Genomic DNA, 21270 nt, shown 5'->3' with positions numbered 1-21270 from the left:
GCTGTTCCTTTTGTCCAGGTAGGCTCATGTCACTAGGCAGCTCGCGGCTGTGCTTCCCTTTGTAGTCCATAATAGTTTGCAAGCCCTGCCACATCCGACGAGCTTCGGAGCCGGTGTAGTACGATTCAATCTTAGTCCTGTATTGACGCTTTGCCTGTTTGATGGTTTGTCTGAGGGCATAGCGGGATTTCTTATAAGCATCCGGGTTAGAGTCCCGCTTCTTGAAAGCGGCAGCTCTACCCTTTAGCTCAATGCGGATGCTGCCTGTAATCCATGGCTTCTGGTTGGGGTATGTATGTACGGTCACTGTGAGGATGACATCATCGATGCACTTATTGATGAAGCCAGTGACTCATGTGGTGTACTCCTCAATGCCCTCGGAAGAATCCCGGAACATATTCCAGTCTGTTCTAGCAAAACAGTCCTGTAGCTTAGCATCTGCTTCATCTGACCACTTCCTTATTGAGCGAGTCACTGGTACTTCCTGCTTTAGTTTTTGCTCGTAAGCAGGAGTCAGGAGGATAGAGTTATGGTCAGATTTTCCAAATGGAGGGCGAGGGAGAGCTTTGTACGCGTCTCTGTGTGTGGAGTAAAGGTGGTCTGGATTTTCTTTTTCCTTTGGTCGCACATTTAACATTCTGGTAGAAATGAGGTAAAACGGATTCAAGTTTCCCTGCATTAAAGTCCCCGGCCACTAGGAGCACCACCTCTGGATGAGCATTTTCTTGTTGCTTATGGCCTTATACAGCTCGTTGAGTGCAATCTTAGTACCAGCATCCCAAACAGATATAGTATTTGACAAAAACTGAATAATTTCAAACCTTGATTACATAGGGATACAATCACATATGCCTCTTTATTTATGCATCGGAATAATTTGTAACAGATTTCCTAAATTAAAATCACTTTGAGCTGATTTCCTGGTGATTTTACAGTCTTCAGACAAATAAAATCACCTGTGGGTCGAATTTGGCCCGCGGACCTCCTATTGGGGAACACTGCTATATGGGGGTTCTAGACAAGTAAATGTTAACTTTGCCAATATGGCATTGTTCAACAGATTTTACCTGACTTCCACTTCAACCACTTTTTCACAGGTCGTCACTGTGTTCAGAATGTAGAGAGCCCCCACCTGAGTGAGTCTGTTATCATCGAGACTACAGATAGAAACAGAACAGAGCTGTACAAGAAAGCACAACTAACCCCCACAAAGATAGAACAGATGCATCTGCTTCCACTGATAAAACAGTATTGTATAAGGTTTGTTTAGGGGCTAATCAGAGGATGTAAATTGACAGACGTTTATTTTGGTGAAACAGGACAGCGCTAGCCGTAATGGAGTTCACTGTATGGACTGAAGGAAGATAGGCCATTGTAATGAGTCTTACTTCACTGAGCTAGCAATCCGCAGCCTTGGCAGAAAATCCACAAATCTCTTCACTCCCTCGTCTCTCAGAAGGTTACTGGATAAACTTCACCGTTTAAAAGAATGGGTTAATATCCATAACGAGAAAAGTTGGTAGAAAATGTGTTGAAAAACAGCCAGATACTGTAACCCTAATTTTCAGCAATGGAAAACACAGTTTGATCATTGAGGAAGGCATATACACTAGTAGTGTAAAGTATTTCTGTGAATACAGTGCAGTAGTTGTGAGTACATCATCATTTATAAACACTGTTCTTTTTGCTAAAATGTGGGCAGTGTGACCCAGGAACAGGGATGTGTTTGAGGAGAGGGGACACAGGCACTCACTCCAGGTCAGACAGATGAGGACACTGCTCCAGGATCCCAGAGAGTTTCTCCACATCCCCACTGCTCAGTGTGTACTGAGAGAGTCTGCAGACAGACAGACAGACAGACAGACAGACAGACAGACAGACAGACAGACAGACAGACAGACAGACAGACAGACAGACAGACAGACAGACAGACAGACAGACAGACAGACAGACAGACAGACAGACAGACAGACAGACAGACAGACAGACAGACAGACAGACAGACAGACAGACATGAGACATGAGACATGAGACATGAGACATGAGACATGAGGTCAGGGTTAAACCAGGTTACAGAGAGGAGAGAAAGTTGTAGACCACAACTCATGTAGATCACAGAGGTTATCTAGTCTGGTCTTGAAAGAACTCTATATAAGATATGACCGATTTTTTTTTAAACGGTTAATTAACCTACAACCTAATTTCTGTAATGTAATATAACATGTAATATGGCATTTCTACGTGGGAACAGCATAAGCAGAGAAATCATTCACCTGCAAGTTGCTTGTTCTGCATTCATGTTGACAAACTTGATGAAGGCTTCTCCTTGTGGCCTTAAAAGCACATCAATATTTAAGGTATTAATGTAAACACAGTTTATATATATATATATATATATATAAAACAAAATGTATGAACCACGTGAATGAACGATGACCTGAGTATCCTGAGTCGTACATACCGGAGTTCCACAGCTCTGACACGTTGGCAGTCTATCAGAGATTTGACCAATAACAATGCTCCATCCGTAGACATCTGGACATGGCTCATACTGTGGGAAGCAGGGGGGAGGCGAAGGAGAATGATGAGAAATTAATATCATTCACTTTCTAACTTTACCAGTGTTGTGACCCTGAGATTATCATTACTGAGGAGGGTGAAGCGTTCTTACTTAAGCAACTGAAGAGATTTCATCTTAGGCAGGATCTTCAATAGATTTTCAATAGCATCGTCTTTCAAGGATCCATGGGAGAAACTGATAATATCACAATATTATGTTAGAAGACTGCTGAGAAAAGAACTACAACAGACAACAGGCAGAATATTTTCAGAGAATTGGGAAGGAGGAAAACATATAACCTGGTAAGAAATAAAGAGAGAAGAGAACACAGCCCCGGATACTGTAGTAAACCCTGAAAGACAGAGACAGAACACTGACAGAGATAGAGGTAACAGTAGAACTCACTCTAGCTCCACTAGGCCGGGACACTGTACCAGTCTTCCACACAGCTTGTTCATGTCAGTGGGATGGATATCACTGTGAGTTAGACTAAAACAAAAACATGTTTGGGATTATATTTCAGGGTTAACTGAATGGGACATAAATTCAGTTAAAGATGCACTATGGTTCCTGGTTGCTAAAACGCTAATAGTTTGTCTAATTTCAGTTTATGTGACAAAACAAGCAAGTATAATATAGAGAATCATTGTACCATCTAAACCACTGTGAAATATATTTTCCATAACCCAAAATATTGTATTTTCAGCTGTTTGAAGTTGGCGTACAAAACCGAAAATAAAAGGCACAAAAACTAAACTTAAACACGGGAAGCATAGAAATAGAGCACATAGAACAGATCTACCACTTCTTAGACTTGCTTTCGATGAGAATGATAGGTACATTTTTTTGTGATAACATTTTTATTTCATTTAATTTATATTGACAGAGGAACTTAAACAAAAAAGAAAAGAGCAGGATGCTAGACCTTAACCCTCCCCCCTCCCTTCCTCCCTCACCCTCATCCCGTCCCCTCCCCCCTCCCTTCCTCCCTCACCCTCACCCCGTCCCCTCCCCCCTCCCTCCCTTCCTTCCTCCCTCACCCTCACCCCGTCCCCTCCCCCCTCCCTTCCTCCCTCACCCTCACCCCGTCCCCTCCCCCCTCCCTTCCTCCCTCACCCTCACCCCGTCCCCTCCTCCCTCCCTTCCTCCCTCACCCTCACCCCGTCCCCTCCCCCCTCCCTTCCTCCCTCACCCCGTCCCCTCCCCCCTCCCTTCCTCCCTCACCCTCACCCCATCCCCTCCCCCCTCCCTTCCTCCCTCAGACCGAGCCCCGCCCACTCACACATTCAATAAGATGCAGAACAACTACAAGAGAAAAAGTGTAAAGCTTAGTAGCCTCCCCACAGGACCACTACACCCACCCACCCCTCCCCCACAGAACAGTTGCACCCACCCAACCACCCAACCACTCACCCACAGGACCGCTACAGGTACTCAAGATAATTCGATGCATGATTTTATCTTAACCACGCAGAACTCCAGTAATGAATGTTGTGGCTTTTTGCACCATGCATTCACGCCACCGAAAGCTCTAATTGAGAATGACAGATCTATAACTCACATTTCTACGTGAATTTGGTCGGGTCGCCCAAAAAGTTACATATTGCTCTGTGTCCTACCTGAGTTTCTTACACTGTTCCAATCCTGTTGATTGTATTCTGAAATGACAGCGATTCAGTGAACTGTTATTAGGACTACAACATCTTACTGAGTCACAGAATTGGTATTTTGAAAGCAACATCGTCAGAAAGAGGTGTTATTATACAGTATATTGCTATTACTCTGTTGCTCTATTACCTTTTACTGGAGAGGAATTTCAGAATCAGCTTCTTATTCCCCCCATGACTGATAAATATAACCGTTTTATAGTTAATAATCATCACAAATGCAAACATATTACTAGACATGAATTCAAACACTTTCTACCATGCCGGTTTCAGGCATGTGTGTTTGTTTACAAATGTGTTGGTCTGTATAAGACAGTAATGGGATGTGAATACCTGATATTCACTTCACTCATGTTCCTGTGTGAGCACAGGGTTCCAGCTAGCTGCACCACTCCTTCCATGCTGACTGCATTCTCACTGACACTAAAACAAAATGAGGGTATACAGAAACTCCCTGGTCAGAATAAAAGCTTTGAAGGGAAAAAAAACTGACAAAAAAGGAAGAAAAGGAAAATACATTTGAGTTGCTATAGACATTCTTACTTGATTTCCTGTATGTTGCTAAGCTGAGGCAAGAGGTCCAACAACTTCTTCAGACCTTTGTTTTCCAAAGCATTGTTGAAAATACTGACAAAGGTGGGGGGGGGGGACACACACAAACAGATCCTTGTATATGTGCATACCAACAATTATCCTTATTGCTATTACACACTCCAAAGCCTCTCCCTGAGCACACTTACTCCAGCATAGTCAGAGCAGAGCAGTCCCTCAGATTCTCACACAGACGGTCCAAGTGAGGGGGACGAAGAGCACAGCCCGTCAGACTGCACACAGGGACCATGGAAAAAGACGATGAAAAGCAGAGATAATGTCATACCACTTACAGTACAAAACATTCTCCACATCATTAGTAAATATTGTACATACCAAAGTCTCCTAGAAATCTTGTGTTTCTCTATCACCCTAGAAAAAAACATGGACACACGAACAGGGTCTTGCAGCCTGTCATGGGGATGTATGGGAAAAATGCACAACAGTGAGTGGTAACCCACTGGGCACACACTGGTTGAATCAATGTTGTTTCTATGTCATTTCAATGAAATTACGTTGAACCAATGTAATAGACATTGAATTGACGTTTGAGCCCAGTGGGAAGGGTCTGAGAGGAATTTACAGGACATTCTAAAAAAAAGTTGTAGAATAGGGACCACAGTAGTATCATAATTATTAACATGTTTATAACGTCTGGTTTGGGCCTACAGCAAACCCCTTGACAGAGGAGACACCCTCTGAATAGTGAAGCCACCAGGAAGTGATGGGGTAGTATGGTGGTTTTAGTCTGGTTGCAGTTTACGCACACAGAAAGGGTGCTGTCTATACTGGCTTTATCTAAGAAAATAAAGGGTGTTATGCACAACATACCTGATGTCCACTTGAACCACATCAGGACATACAGACAGGAAACTGGTCAGAATCATCAGCCCATCAACAGATATGTGGCTGTCATTCAGACTGTCAAGACACAGACAATAAACGTATTAGGCTGCATAACTAGTTTCAAACATAATGCGGGACAGGCACAAGATCATGAATTTATCAAAAGTCTAAAACTTCAAATAAAAGATCAGTCTTACACAATCTGTTTGGAGACGTTCAGCTTCTGTAGAGAGTCAGTCAGGGCCTTGAGAGTACCAGCCTTCATGTGGCCTCCTGACAGACTGCAGGGGTCACAACATAACACCAAACAGAAAGTCAGATTCTCTTGACATATTTAGTGTCCTTACCCACAGTGTGATGTGACTTGCTCAAGAACACTGGGTACATTATTACTTACTCTAGGAGAGTGAGGCCAGGACTTCTCGCTAGCAACTGACACAGTCTAGTCATCTGATCAGTACTCAAACTGCAGTTTAATAGGCTGTATGACACATAAAGAGAGGGAAGAAACAACAGCAATGTTACTCCTGGTATTCAAAAGCTCTTTATAAGAACCAAACGGAGAATATCATACCTGACAGTCAGTCCAATGTTTTTCTTAGAACTTGAGACAAATAGAAAGGGAGAAAAATGGATCAGAGAATCAGAGAAAGGCTGATTGATACAGTACAGTAGATTTCCCTATGTGGTATAGATAAAACAATGAAACAAAAGCGACATTCTCTCAACAAGAACATGAAACATTAGCTTGATTTGCATGGGCCTGTTGGTACGCCACACACTGAAAAAAGAAATGAAAGTTGCACATTCTTTTATTTCCCTTCTCTAAAACACAAAACTCACCCTTTTATGTCTGAGCTTGGGAAAAACAGGACGTTGATGTCCTTCATTCCACTGCAAAGAGAGATAAAACATAGTTTACCGGTATATACTACGCAATAATATTTCTTCCGCTTTGATAAAGTATGCACATTTCTTCTCAGAACTGCAGTCAGTTAACTAGAGGTTCTATATGTGAACACATGAAGTCTCCACCCACTGGGCATACACTGGTTGAATCAATGTTGTTTCCACGTCATTTCAATGAAATTACGTTTAACCAATGTGGAATAAACGTTGAATTGACGTCTGTGCCCAGTGGGTATTGTCAAGTCTAAAAACATACTCAGTATAGACTTCCTGGATGGAGGGGCAGGAAGTCATCTTCTCTAGAAGGGTGTAGATAATCTCCAGAGAGCAGCCATTCTTCCCCAGCCTGGAAACATACAACACACACAGGCTTCGTAACAGAAGTGCAAGCTTGCTCAAATATAGAAATAAGCTACACTTAATAAACATGAAGGGCTAGGATCAACACATATGATCCAGTCGAGGAAACAACACACTCACAAGATAGAGGCTAGACTGGGCAGCTTTGGAATGAGGTCAGCGATCTCCCCGACTCCTCTGTCGGTCAGGCTGTTGTCACTGAAGCTGTCAAACAGACAACTGTTCAGTACAGTATCAGACCAACTGTACCATGGCAAAAGTGGTACTGTATCTTTAACCAAGTTTGGTTAGTTCTTGATAAAAGGGTCATAAAATCTTAAAGTCATGGTAATAATCTTTGGTTGTTATGGTAAGTGAATAATCATTTACTTGAGCTCTGTGATCTGTGGACAGCTCTCCAGGGCTCTGGCAAGTTTGGCAGCTCCCACATCAGTGAGACTACCACAGATAAACCTGGGGAAGAGAAGCATAATTATTCACATCACACTTAGACATTCACACACAAACAAAACAACTTTGAAAGTTGGTCCTTTCAAAACTGAGTTACCCAGTTAAGAAGGACTCACTCAAATCTTTTCAGGGTTGGTAGTCTGGGGAGGATGCTAGACAGTTTATCTGCAAATCTGTCATCATACTTGCGGCTTCGAAAACTGAGGGATTGTTAAAAAAAAGAGAAGAAAAATGAAATGTAGTTTCATGCAGGATTATTATTGTTTAGTACACAGTGTATAAATGAGTCATGAACTCACATTAGGTAGTCGATGTGCTGGCAGCTGGGTAGAATATCTAGACACTCTAGTTCCATAGAACAAGCTCCAAAGTCCAGCCCCATTCCCACTCCAGCAGACGATACAACAAAGGCCAGGGAATCCAGATCTACAGGGTTCAACGTGATGTTCCTTAGCTCAAAGCATGATCGTGACCCCACCACCTCCCTGGCCAGCTGTGCATCCTGGGTCTCCTGGATACAGTGGCACAGCTCCACTACCTTGGGCCCAGTCAGGTTGGTGCTCGCTGCCAGACTCCGGAGCAATTTGAGAACCAGAGCTTGGCGTTTCTTTACCCACCTCACAGCCCCTGCTCCCACAACCAGCTGGAACAGGTAAGGAGAGCAGGCTGGGGCAGCAAGCCCACACACATAGAGGTGGAGGGAATCAGTGAAGACCGTCTTGGGGTCTGATTTTGTGGTCCAGCGGGTCTTGAGGTTAAACTTCTTCCTAAGCTGGGCCTCTGTGATGTCCTTGCTGGTCATGATATGTAGAGCACCCATAAACTCTTGCATGGTGAGGTGCATGAACGTGTAACCCTGGCCTTTAGACCCATCCTCATGGGTCAGGTCCACCTGTGAGAGGAGACCAGCCTTGGTGACGAAGTCCAACAGGTCTGGTGGAACCTCCTCAGAGAGAAACACGATCCTGCTGTCCTCCAGACCCTTCATGGCCATGCAGCTCAGCTGTGTGACCTCTGCCCTGTGACTCTGCAACAAGGGTGTGACCCTCCCTGGGCATCGGCTCAGAAAGGCACAGAGGATCTGGAGGTAGACCTGGGTGAGGGTGGTTGGCAGTTGGGGCAAAGCCTGGGACTGAGACCCACCTCTGGAGAATATGTGATCCAAGCACACACAGCAGGTATGGCAGAGAGCTGGCAGGTAACACATGGTGAGGAGGTGATGGTTGGCCAGTAGGTGAGTGACTACCTTCTCCTTTAGATCCAGATCCTTGTCCTGGAAGTACTGTTCAGCATATTCTTTCACACTGCGCCAATTGAAGCCTAGCAGCTCCCCAATGCAGTCCACAGAGCTCTCCAAATCTGTCACATCCCGAGGCCTGCAGGTAATCAATAGGGTGCATCCTGGGAGGATCCTGCGACTGCACAGCCCTGATATCAGCTCTGCCATGGGTAGAGGGCACTGTGGGTCGAATGGGCTCCTCAGACTCCCTGAGTGGGTGATTTTAGTGTGAAACTCATCGTAGCCATCAAAGATCCAGCATATTTTCTCAGGGTTGTGGAGGATGAAGTCAAGAACAGCAGCACCCTCCTCCTCCCCACCCTCTGGTGGGAGGAAGAAGCGAAAGAGCAGCTCTTTCAGAGACAGCGGCCGAGCCACGAGATTGAGCTGCCGGAACTCTAGCAGGACCAGTAGGTGAAAGGAGGGGAAGGCATCCTGAGCCCAGCGCTGTCCAAGGCAGTGCATTAGTAGCGTCTTCCCTGCCCCTGCCTGGCCCAACAGCAATGTGACCCGGGCTTCTGAACCCAGGAGGGAGTCAACGGTCACCCTGTCTTCCACAGCCCCCTCCTGGAGCTCTGGTGGGCTCAGCCGTCGATCAGCCCTGTCTCTTGGTCTAACCAAGGATTTGTGGCGCAGACTTACCCAGGCCTCTTCCAGAGAAACCTTCACCACACCCTGCATCACCCTCTCCCACCTCTGCAGTAGACATCTCCTCACAGCAGCCTTGTAACTTTCTATGTGGTCTGGATACAAAGAACATCTTATAAATTAACACTAAACATACTCCTGACCTGAACACAACAACATGACAATATGTTTTTTAGATGTTCATTACTTTGTTTAAAAAATATATTAGTGACTGTGTACTAATTTAGAAACAACTCATACTATGGAGAGAACGACTAATTTCAAGTAACAGAGCTAGCTCACACAGTATGCAAGTCTTTTCAAATTCAAACCCCATGACAAATATTACTGAGACATGAAAAGACTGGTGTTTACCTATTCGTGGGCGTTTCAGACAGCACTCTTGAGATGCCATATACTCATCAACCAGGGTATGACTGTTGTTTTCAACAACTTCTTCTGAGAAGAATAACAAAATGGAGAGAAACCAATAATGGAAATATAGGGGAAACCCAAGAAAAGACAAAGCACCTCGATTAAACGGCATTGAATAAGAGATACTTCTTGTGGAAAAATAAGTGACATCTGAGAGAAAACAACTATTTCACTTCCATACACAGTATACATCTAACTATTTTAATGCTGTTTTTAGTGTTATCTGCTTTTGGACCTTTGACACATTTTCTGCATGAATATCACACAGAGGTGTCATCTTACACTAACAACGAAACACTTAATTTCACTTCATTACATTAGAATTGATAATGTGATGATTTGATTGATTACCTGGGGATTCACTTGCAGGTGTAGGCCAAATCAAACTTTCAATAAATGGTATAAAGAAAAAGCCTATCTCTATCCACTTAGTTAATGTATTGTCAGTAGATGTTTATTGATTATTAGGTGTCAAATCAATCTAACATTTGAGGCATGGAAATGGAAAGGAAACCCTGTCCTGACTCATATTGACATCTTCCCCATAAATGCATAACGAGGCTATAATGTGGGTATTGTGGATAGTCAATATTGGCAGACACATGCACATTACATAAATACTTACTAGTCACAGTCCCGGCCACAGACATCAGCCGTGATTCCAGAAGCATTGGCATGTTCTCGCAGAGCATGCAAACCATTTGAAGAAATTGCCGACAAATAGCAGGTTCTGCAGTCCTGAAGTAATTCAACAACCCCAGGATGCGCTCTCTGTGGCTCGCAAGTTGCACTAGCCGCTGCCGCGAACTGATGTCCATCATTTCATAGAACCTGGTGAGAAAGCCATCATCTTGATAGCTCAGAATGTCTGCTAGCTCGTGTGTCTCCTGTGTCAACACAGTCTGGACATCTTCCTCTGCTTCTACATCTTCCATTGCCATCAGCTGTACAAACGTAGGCAAATGAATGAATGAATGAAACTTCAATTTGATTACATTTCACCTACACTCTTAGAATTATTGGTGACTCAAGGAACCCAGGAGTTTCTCAAGGAACACCTGGAGTTTCTCAAGGAACCATTCCTATTCAATGGTTATTTAACCCTTTTGGTTAGTTAAGGGGTTATTGGAGGAACCTTTAATGGTTCAATGCAGCAATGGGTTCGTGGAGGAACCCTGGAGTAGACGCTTGGCTTAGTAGAGGCATTGCTTTAAGATATTTCTTAGCCACCTGTAAATGTCATTCCTGTTCATCTGTTCTGTTGTATTGTCATCACATGCTAAGGTTGAACACTGACAGTTTTGGAGCTTTTGTGAGGCTAACAGAGGTGTATGTGTTCCTCAAGAGCCTATGCAAATCTGAAAGTAGGAATTGTTAACACTTTATTACTGTATATCAGAAATGTTAATATGATTAATATTATATTATTATATATAATATGCATAAATATTCAGGGAACATTTTAATTTGCAGTGTAGAAACTTAACATGATTTGCCAGCAGCATACCACCCTGCATCCCACTGCTGGCTTGCTTCTGAAGCTAAGTAGGGTTGGTCCTGATCAGTCCCTGGATGGGAGACCAGATGCTGCTGGAATTGGTGATGGAGGGCTAGTAGGAGGCACCCTTTCCTCTGGTCTATAAAAAATATCCCAATTCCCCAGGGCAGTGATTGTGGACATTGCCCTGTGTAGGGTGCTGTCTTTCAGATGTTCTATTTACTTAACTACAAGTCAGTTAAGAACTAATTCTTATTTTCAATGACAGCCTAGGAACAGTGGGTTAACTGCCTTGTTCGGGGGCAGAACAACATATTTTTGTACCTTGTCGGCTCAGGGATTTGATCTTGCAACATTTTGGCTACTAGTCCAACGCTCTAACCACTAGGCTACACTGCCGCCCCAATTGGACTTTAAACGGGTGTCCTGACTCTCTGTGGGCACTAAAGATCCCATGGCACTTATCGTAAGAGTAGGGGTGTTAACCCTGGTGTCCTGGCTACATTCCCAATCTGGCATTTATACGGTTATGGCCACCTAATCATCCCCAGTTTACAATTGGCTCATTCATCCCCTGTACAGTGACTTGCAAAAGTATTCATCCCCCTTGGAGTTTTTCCTATTTTGTTGCTTTACAACCTGCAATTTAAATGGATTTTTATTTGGATTTCATGTAATGGACATACACAAAATAGTCCAAATTGGTGAAATGAAATTTAAAAAATGACTTGTTTCAAAGAATTCTAAAAAATAAAAAACAGAAAATTGCTACGTGCATATGAATTCACCCCCTTAGCTATGAAGCCCCTAAATAAGATTTGGTGCAACCAATTAGCTTCAGAGGTCACATAATTTGTTAAATAAAGTCCACCTGTGTGCAATCTGTGTCACATGATCTGTCACATGATCTCAGTATATATACACCTGTTCTGAAAGGCCCCAGAGTCTGCAACACCACTAAGCAAGGGGCACCACCAAGCAAGCGGCACCATGAAGACCAAGGAGCTCTCCAAACAGGTCAGGGACAAAGTTGTGGAGGAGTACAGATCAGGGTTGGGTTATAAAAAAAATCTGAAACTTTGAACATCCCACAGAGCACCATTAAGTCCATAAAAAAATGGAAAGAATATGGCACCACAACAAACCTGCCAAGAGAGGGCCGCCCACCAAAACTCACGGACCAGGCAAGGAGGTAATTAATCAGAGAGGCAACAAAGAGATCATAGATAACCCTGAAGGAGCTGCAAAGCTCAACAGCGGAGATTGGGGTATCTGTCCATAGGACCACATTAAGCCGTACACTCCACAGAGCTGGGCTTTATGGAAGAGTGGCCAGACAAAAGCCATTGCTTAAAGAAAAAAATAAGCAAACATGTTTTGTGTTTGCCAAAAGGCATGTGGGAGATTCCCCAAACATATGGAAGAAGGTACTCTGGTCAGATGAGACAAAAATGTAGCTTTTTGACCATCAAGGAAAACGCTTTGTCTGGCGCAAACCCAACACCTCTCATCACCCCGAAAATACCATCCCTACAGTGAGGCATGGTGGTGTTTTTCCATCGGCAGGGACTGGGAAACTGGTCCGAATTAAAGGAATGATGGATGGCGCTAAATACGGGGAAATTCTTGAGGGAAACCTGTTTCAGTCTTCCAGAGATTTGAGACTGGGACGGAGGTTCACCTTCCAGCAGGACAATGATAGGAAAAATGCCAACGGGGGTGAATACTTTCGCAAGCCACTGTAACTATTCCCCAGGTCGTTGCTGTATATGAGAATGTGTTCTCAGTCAACTTACCTGGTTAAATACATTTAAAAAATCTATTATGAACAGGAATTACAAAAATAACTATCTGAAAGCTACGCCTCCAATCAGATAGGCTGCCAGCTCTTCATTATTAAAAAGGTTCAAAATTTAACCCCTCCCATCACAGAAAGGTTCCAGTTTGTACCTTTACACAAGTGGTGGGCCGTAGGAAGCTATCTGCTTTAGTTTTCCAGATGATCAATCTCTGTTGATGGAGGAGCTGGTTTTTACATATTGCATAGATGTATTTATTCTGAACACATTCTGAACACGTTTCTGTTTGTTAGCAATGTCATTTCTTGCAATTTATTTTGCTGGCTGGTCAGGCAAACGCCACTGAGTACTAAACTGTAAAGCAATCAAAACTTGAGTACCATGGATAGTACTATCTCTGCTGATCACGTCTGCCAATCGGATTATCCGTATCTAAGGTAATAGACAGCTGGTGACATCTTGAGAGAGATATCCTTCTGACAAACTGCTATCAGGGAGTCTTATTTATTTGGAATCTAACTTTTTAGTTGTAAAAACGTGATACCCTCAATGCAAGCTGTAAAATGACTCCCAACATAGAACACAGCAAACATTAGTAATGTAGCTAGCTTGCTAGTTAGCTAGCTTGTTACAACAAGTAGATATGTTGCTAGCTAGCAGGAGCAGATAGCTTTATCACTAGCTAACATGTCATTCCAGGACCAGGAGCGTTATAACTATCAGTTTATTTCATGTAATAATTTAAAACTACAAAAAATCTATAGGACTTGTAGTGTACATCTAATACAGTCATCAAGGCAGGACCCAATACTTTCATTCATACTGACAAATAAGAAATGGCACATTATCCCTGTCAATAGTTGGAGTAGGATGATTGGAGAACACCCTGCCTCAGACTGTAAGGATGTTCATTTTCTAGCTCACAAACTACATTCCTTTGTTGTGATGATTTCTTTCATTTATTCTTGTCACTTCTGTCTCACATGATCTATTCAGGTCTCCTGTGTCCTGCACACATAGATCAACCTAATGCTATTCACCAAGCATGGGCTGATTTACTCACCTGAGAAGAGAACCATCCTACTGCACTTTGAACTAGCCATGCCGTCACTATTTAGACATTGAGACCACATTTGGATTTGCCTGTTGTATTTTCTTTGTGGGTTTTGTCTCACACAAACACATGCGTGTTTGAGCATCTCGAAGACTAAATTCAATGTTGAATCAGTTTAACAGGTGACAAATCGATGATTATACATTTGTAACATGCAGTGGGGAGAATTATATTGTCCCCGTCCGGAGCCCAGGCTTTTGCCATAGATGGTAGAGCTCTCCTCTCTGGACCACAGCTACATTGGTTGGTGACCAGGGTGGGATCCTTTCGATATTATACCTATGGGGCCTGGGCACACAAATGCTCCCAGAGAGAAGGGGGAATACTGAAGCATGCGTTGATGACAGTTCTACAATCTCCATCAGAGGCCCAGGTTTTTGGCATAGATGGTAAAGCTCTCATTTCTGGACTGCAACGTTGTAAGATTGTGCCCTCCACAACACTTGATATACATTGATTGGTAGGTTACACTATATTTAGATACTTCAAAAACTGCCTGAGACACCTTTGCTATTTGTCTCTGTGCTCAATAAATGGTGAAATACTATTTGTGATGGTGTTCTTTGTTTGAATGTATATGCATGGAAAACACGTCTCACAGTCAGTCATAGTTAGTAGTAGGGATGTGAACTTTTAAAACGTTTAAACAAATCAGATCCTTAACGTTAAGAAAAATCCCGAGCCAGAAAACAATGTTTTTCAGTTTTTTTCCCACTTAATTAAAATCACAGTTCAGTTATGACAAAACATATTATTTTCTGTGTTATAGCCGATAAAGCACTGGGGAAGTTGTGTAATTCAAATAAAACCAGAGAGGAAGAGTTTAACTTTAGGCTACATGGTGAATTTGCAAGGCATGCAAGACAAGACATTGTGAGATGCCTATTACCAAAACATATGAGCATGCTTCTGTCTTCTACTGCCCCTCTCTTCCTGGAGCTGGCCTGCCTGCTCTGTCTCATTGTTAAGTGTGTGTTCAGTCTTCGGTCTGTTGCGTGTAGAATAACCTAGCCCAGGGTTCCCCAACCGGTGGTCTGCGGGCAAAATTTGGTTACTTTCCCCACCGCAATTTTCTGAGCAAAAAAAACCCATAAATATGTATATGTACACATGTATTTTTTTGGGGGAAATAATAGACTAAAAACAACAGGAAATCAGCTCCAAGTGTTTATTTAAGAAATATGTTCCCAAGTATTCCCTCGCATAATAAAGCGAAACACACCATCGTATAAAAATGTAAGCAAGGCTTGAAATGATTATGTTTTAGCCAAACATATCTGTTTGGACATCTTGCAGTCAATTTGCCATCTACAAATTACTTGTAATTATGTTCTGCCCCCGACCATCTGCTCCAAAAAATAATAATGTAAATGACTTATTTCAGTTTTTTAATAAGTTTGCAAGCATTTCTAAAAACCTGTTTATGCTTTGCATTATGGGGTATTGTGTGTAGATTGATAAGGAATTTTTTTTTTGGGGGGGGGGGGTGAGGCTGTAACGTAACAAAATGTGGAAAAAGTCAAGGGGTCTGAATACTATCTGAATGCACTGTGTGTGTATATGTGTGTGTATATATATATATACACTGCTCAAAAATATAAAGGGAACACTAAAATAACACAACCTAGATCTGAATGAATGAAATAATCTTATTAAATACTTTTTTCTTTACATACTTGAATGTGCTGACAACAAAATCACACAAAAATAATCAATGGAAATCCAATTTATCAACCCATAGAGGTCTGGATTTGGAGTCACACTCAAAATTAAAGTGGAAAACCACACTACAGGCTGATCCAACTTTGATGTAATGTCCTTAAAACAAGTCAAAATGAGGCTCAGTAGTGTGTGTGGCCTCCACGTGCCTGTATGACCTCCCTACAATGCCTGGGCATGCTCCTGATGAGGTGGCGGATGGTCTCCTGAGGGATCTCCTCCCAGACCTGGACTAAAGCATCCGCCAACTCCTGGACAGTCTGTGGTGCAACGTGGCGTTGGTGGATGGAGCGAGACATGATGTCCCAGATGTGCTCAATTGGATTCAGGTTCTGGGGAACGGGCGAGCCAATCCATAGCATCAATGCCTTCCTCTTGCAGGAACTGCTGACACACTCCAGCCACATGAGGTCTAGCATTGTCTTGCATTAGGAGGAACCCAGGGCCAACCGCACCAGCATATGGTCTTAGAAGGGGTCTGAGGATCTCATCTCGGTACCTAATGGCAGTCAGGCTACCTCTGGCGAGCACATGGAGGGCTGTGCGGCCCCCCAAAGAAATGCCACCCCACACCATGACTGACCCACCGCCAAACCGGTCATGCTGGAGGATGTTGCAGGCAGCAGAACGTTCTCCACGGCGTCTCCAGACTCTGTCACGTCTGTCACATGTGCTCAGTGTAAACCTGCTTTCATCTGTGAAGGGCACAGGGCGCCAGTGGCGAATTTGCCAATCTTGGTGTTCTCTGGCAAATGCCAAATGTCCTGCACGGTGTTGGGCTGTAAGCACAACCCCCACCTGTGGACGTCGGGCCCTCATACCACCCTGGAGTCTGTTTCTGACCGTTTGAGCAGACACATGCACATTTGTGGCCTGCTGGAGGTCATTTTGCAGGGCTCTGGCAGTGCTCCTCCTGCTCCTCCTTGCACAAAGGCGGAGGTAGCGGTCCTGCTGCTGGGTTGTTGCACAGCAAACCTTCTTGCCACAGCTCGCATTGATGTGCCATCCTGGATGAGCTGCACTACCTGAGCCACTTGTGTGGGTTGTAGACTCCGTCTCATGCTACCACTAGAGTGAAAGCACCGCCAGCATTCAAAAGTGACCAAAACATCAGCCAGGAAGCATAGGAACTGAGAAGTGGTCTGTGGTCACCACCTGCAGAACCCCTCCTTTATTGGGGGTGTCTTGCTAATTGCCTGTAATTTCCACCTGTTGTCTATTCCATTTGCACAACAGCATGTGAAATTTATTGTCAATCAGTGTTGCTTCCTAAGTGGACAGTTTGATTTCACAGAAGTGTGATTGACTTGGAGTTACATTGTGTTGTTTAAGTGTTCCCTTTATTTTTTTGAGCAGTGTATATGTGTGTATATAGTACCAGTTAAAAGTTTGGACACACCTACTCATAAGGGTTTTTCTTTATTTTGACAATTTTCCACATTGTACATAGAATAATAGTGAAGACATCAAAACTATGAAATATCACATGGAATCATGTAGTAACCAAAAATGCGTTCAACAAATCAAAATATATTTGAGATTTGAGATTCTTCGAAGTAGCCACCCTTTGCCTTGATGACAGCTTTGCACACTCTTGGCATTCTCTCAACCAGCTTCATGAGGTAGTCATGTAGAATGCATTTCAATTAACTGGTGTGCCTTCTTAAAAGTTAATTTGTGGAATTTCTTTCCTTCTTAATGTGTTGGAGCCAATCAGTTGTGTTGTGGCAAGGTAGGGGGTATACAGAAGATAGCCCTATTTGGTAAAAGACCAATTCCATATAATGGCAAGAACAGCTCAAATAAGCAAAGAGAAACGACAGTCCATCATTACCTCAAGACATGAAGGTCAGTCAATCCGGAAAAATAAAGAAAAACCCTTGAATGAGTAGGTGTGTCCAAACTTTGGACTGCTACTGTATATACACACACAGAGCGCATTCGGAAAGTATTCAGACCCCTTGACTTTTTCCACATTTTGTTACATTACAGCCTTATTCTAAAAAAAGGTTTTAATCTTCATCAATCTACACACAATACCCCATAATGACAAAGCAAAAACAGGTTTTTTGAATTTTTTGCAAACGTGAGACTCGAAATTCAGCTCAGGTGCATCCTGTTTCCTTTGATCATCCTTGAGATGTTAACTACAACTTGATTTGAGTCCACCTGTGGTAAATTCAATTGATTGTAGATGTTTGGAAAGGCACATCCCTGTCTATATAAGGTCCCACAGTTGACAATGCATGTCATTGAAAAAACGAAGCCAAGAGGTTGAAAGAATGGTCCGTGGAGCTCCAAGACAGGATTGTGTCGAGGCACAGATCTGGGGAAGGGTGCCAAAGAATGTGTGCAGCATTGAAGGTCCCCAAGAACACAGCAACCTCCATCATTCTTAAACAGAAGAAGTTTGGAACCACCAAGACTCTTTCTAGAGCTGTCCGCCCGGCCAAACTGAGCTATCGGGGGGGAAGGACCTTGGTCAGGGAGGTGACCAAGAACCCAATGGACTCTCAGACCATGAGAAACAAGATTCCCTGGTTTGATGAAACCAAGATTGAACTCTTTGGCCTGAATGCCAAGCGTCATGTCTGGAGAAAACCTGGCACCATCCCTATGGTGAAGCATGGTGGTGGCAGCATCATGCTGTGGGGATGTTTTTCAGCGGCAGGGACTGGGCGATTAGTCAGGATCGAGGCAAAGATCAACGGAGCAAAGCACAGAGAGATCCTTGATGAAAACCTGGTCCGGAGCGCTCAGGACCTCAGACTGGGGGGAAGGTTCACCTTCCAACACGACAGCGACCCTAAGCACACAGCCAAGACAATGCAGGACTGGCTTCAGGACATGTCTCTGAATGTCCTTGAGTGGCCCAGCCAGAGCCTGGACTTGGACCCGATCGAACATCTCTGGAGAGACCTGAAAATAGCTGTGCAGCAATGCTCCCCATCCAACCTGACAGAGCTTGAGAGGATCTGCAGACAAGAATGGGAGAAACTCCCCAAATACAGGTGTGCCAAGCTTGTAGCGTCATACCCAAGAAGACTTGAGGCTGTAATCGCTGCCAAAGGTGCTACAACAAAGTACTGAGTAAAGGGTCTGAATACTTATGTGAATGTGATATCAGTTTAAAATATATATATATATATTTGCCAACATTTCTAAAAAACTGTTTTTGCTTTGTCATTATTGAGTATTGTGTGTAGATTGATGAGGGGGAAAACAATTTAATCAACTTTAGAATAAGGCTGTAACTTAACAAAATGTGGAAAAAATCAAGGGGTCTGAATGCTTCCCGAAGGCACTGTATAACTTCCATTACCTGGCCCTAGAAGTCAAACATGCGTTTGCCACCTAGCCCCCTAGCTGACTTTAGCAACAACAAATTGGAATTCATAACACGTTACACATTTGCTAAAAATTATGATATTGTAAATTTAGCAAATTCCTAATATATTGTACGAATTGTAATCCGTAGCATATCACACACATTGTAATTCCTATCATGTCATACCAAATGAATGATGGACATCCACAAATGAATAGATAGGGTACCATGCGAAACGTAACACATCATACTAAACTGAGTGTCTCGGATTTATGTACGGAATCATACGAATGCTGTCCCTTACGAAAAAAGACAGCAGTCAGAGTGCAGCATAAAAGCAGTGTACTTATTAGGGGTTATAACTGCAGTTAGAGTGCCGTATAACTGCAGTATGCAGCAAATACTGCGTCCCCCCAACAACAAAAAAATTACTGTAGTAATTTTGCAGTGTAACTGCAGTTAGAGTGCAGTATAACTATTCTGCAATTACTGCGTCCAAAATACCCCAGTCGACTACAGTTACTGCACTTTTACTGCAGTTTGAAAACTGCAATATTTTTTGGAAGGGCTGAGACTACTTTGTAATAAGTGATCCAGTACTGAAATGCATCCCAAAAGGTTTCTTCCTGGCACCTTTACTTAAGAGTGTAGAATTAGATTACAATATTATCTAAAACTATTTCACATGGCCCGGCAAAGCTAAACCGTTACCGCAAGTTCCCAAATGCGTAGGCTTGCTTCACACGGAAAGGTCATGCAAGATAAGATGAGGAGAACCTGTGGTCCTGTGTCGCGCGTTTGGCTGCTGCGTAAAATATAGCCTAGACTCATTTTAAAATAACGAATGTAAGTGTTATAAAATGCATAGCAAAATAATAACTTACCAAATTTCGCTGCTTGTCGCATCCCTGCAGAGCAGCCTACAATAAAGTGAAACTCAAATCATGTGAATGGGGCATAGGAAAGATGCTTTTACTTTCGTTTCGTTTTTGAGGAGTGTTAATTAGGCTATGGTATTATTATGGTATTAAGACCCTTATACGAATAAAATATACATTTTTAAAACAGACGTTTTAAAGAGTTATGAATATACACTGAGTGTACAAAACAGTGTGACATCAGCCAACTTGACACAACTGTGGGAAGCATTGGAGTCAACATGGGCCAGCATCCCTGTGGAACGCTTTCGACACCTTGAAGAGTCCATGGCCGACGAATTGAGGCTGATTTGAGGGCAAAATGGGGTGCCACTCAATATTTGGAAGGTGTTCCTAATGTTTTGTAAACTCAGTGTACCGTATGTAGACTATATATAGGCCAAAGTTGCGAGCGTATTGCGCGAAGAGGGGTTGGGCCCGTGGGAGGGGCAGTGGATATCACAATAGATCATTGTTTCTACTTTCCTTTAGATAAGTACAAATCAAATCAAAATGTATTTGTCTAATGCGCTGAATACAACAATTGCAGACCTTACCCTGAAATACTTATTTACAAGCCCTTAACCAACAGTGCAGTTCAAGAAGAGTTAAGAATATATTTACCAAATAAATTGTAAAATATAATAAAATAAATACACAATAACGTAATAATGACGAGGGGGTACAGGTACTGAGTCAGTGTGCTGGGGTACAGGTTAGAGATAATTTGTGTACATGTAGGTAGGGGTGAAGTGACTATGCATAGATGATAAACTGCAGTAGTAGCAGAATACAATACAAATTCTGTGGGGGGGGGGGGGGGGGGGGGGGGGGGGGGGGTCAACATAATAGTCCATTTGATGAATTGTTCAGCAGTCTTATGGCTTAAGGGTAGAAGCTGTTAAGGGGGCTTTTTGGTCCTAGACTTGGCGCTCCGGTACCGCGGTAGCAGAGAAAACAGTCTATGACTTGGGTGACTGGAGTCTCTAACAATTTTATGGGCTTTCCTCTGACACCGCCTATTATATAGGTCCTGGATTGCAGGAAGCTTGGCCCCAGTGATGTACTGAGCCGTACGCACTACCCTCTGTAGCGTCTTACTGTCAGATACCAAGCAATTGCCATACCAGGCGGTGATGCAACCGGTCAGGATGCTCTCGATGGTGCAGCT

At 43.2% G+C, this 21270-nt stretch overlaps 1 protein-coding gene across 3 annotated transcripts in view; it reads right to left on the bottom strand.

Moving 5' to 3' along the window:
* Positions 1–20290, bottom strand: part of nlrc5 (NLR family, CARD domain containing 5) — a 31012-nt gene extending 10722 nt beyond the window's left edge. The window contains exons 1-26 of one of the 3 annotated variants that reach the window (XM_014149024.3): positions 20067–20290; positions 10350–10668; positions 9665–9748; positions 7683–9405; positions 7500–7583; positions 7303–7386; positions 7054–7137; positions 6830–6919; positions 6508–6558; positions 6239–6268; positions 6062–6145; positions 5862–5945; positions 5650–5739; positions 5155–5229; positions 4968–5051; positions 4771–4854; positions 4561–4650; positions 4358–4405; positions 4180–4218; positions 2966–3049; positions 2672–2755; positions 2462–2551; positions 2274–2333; positions 1754–1837; positions 1389–1472; positions 1068–1157 (exon numbers count right to left, since the gene is read on the bottom strand). In XM_014149024.3, coding sequence (XP_014004499.2) covers positions 1068–1157; positions 1389–1472; positions 1754–1837; positions 2274–2333; positions 2462–2551; positions 2672–2755; positions 2966–3049; positions 4180–4218; positions 4358–4405; positions 4561–4650; positions 4771–4854; positions 4968–5051; positions 5155–5229; positions 5650–5739; positions 5862–5945; positions 6062–6145; positions 6239–6268; positions 6508–6558; positions 6830–6919; positions 7054–7137; positions 7303–7386; positions 7500–7583; positions 7683–9405; positions 9665–9748; positions 10350–10665 — 3800 coding nt within the window. In that variant the 5' untranslated portion in view covers positions 10666–10668; positions 20067–20290. The remainder of the gene's footprint in view (positions 1–1067; positions 1158–1388; positions 1473–1753; positions 1838–2273; positions 2334–2461; positions 2552–2671; positions 2756–2965; positions 3050–4179; positions 4219–4357; positions 4406–4560; positions 4651–4770; positions 4855–4967; positions 5052–5154; positions 5230–5649; positions 5740–5861; positions 5946–6061; positions 6146–6238; positions 6269–6507; positions 6559–6829; positions 6920–7053; positions 7138–7302; positions 7387–7499; positions 7584–7682; positions 9406–9664; positions 9749–10349; positions 10669–20066) is intronic. The other 2 variants (XM_045697173.2, XM_045697169.2) reach the window with 2 other exon arrangements.
* Positions 20291–21270: the final 980 nt, after the last annotated feature.

Source organism: Salmo salar, chromosome 16 (genome assembly GCF_965601325.2).
Source record: "Salmo salar chromosome 16, fSalSal1, whole genome shotgun sequence".
Taxonomy (NCBI): Eukaryota; Metazoa; Chordata; class Actinopteri; order Salmoniformes; family Salmonidae; genus Salmo; species Salmo salar.
The sequence above is the reverse complement of the archived record's forward strand: the minus strand, read 5'-3'. Positions and strand labels throughout refer to the sequence as shown.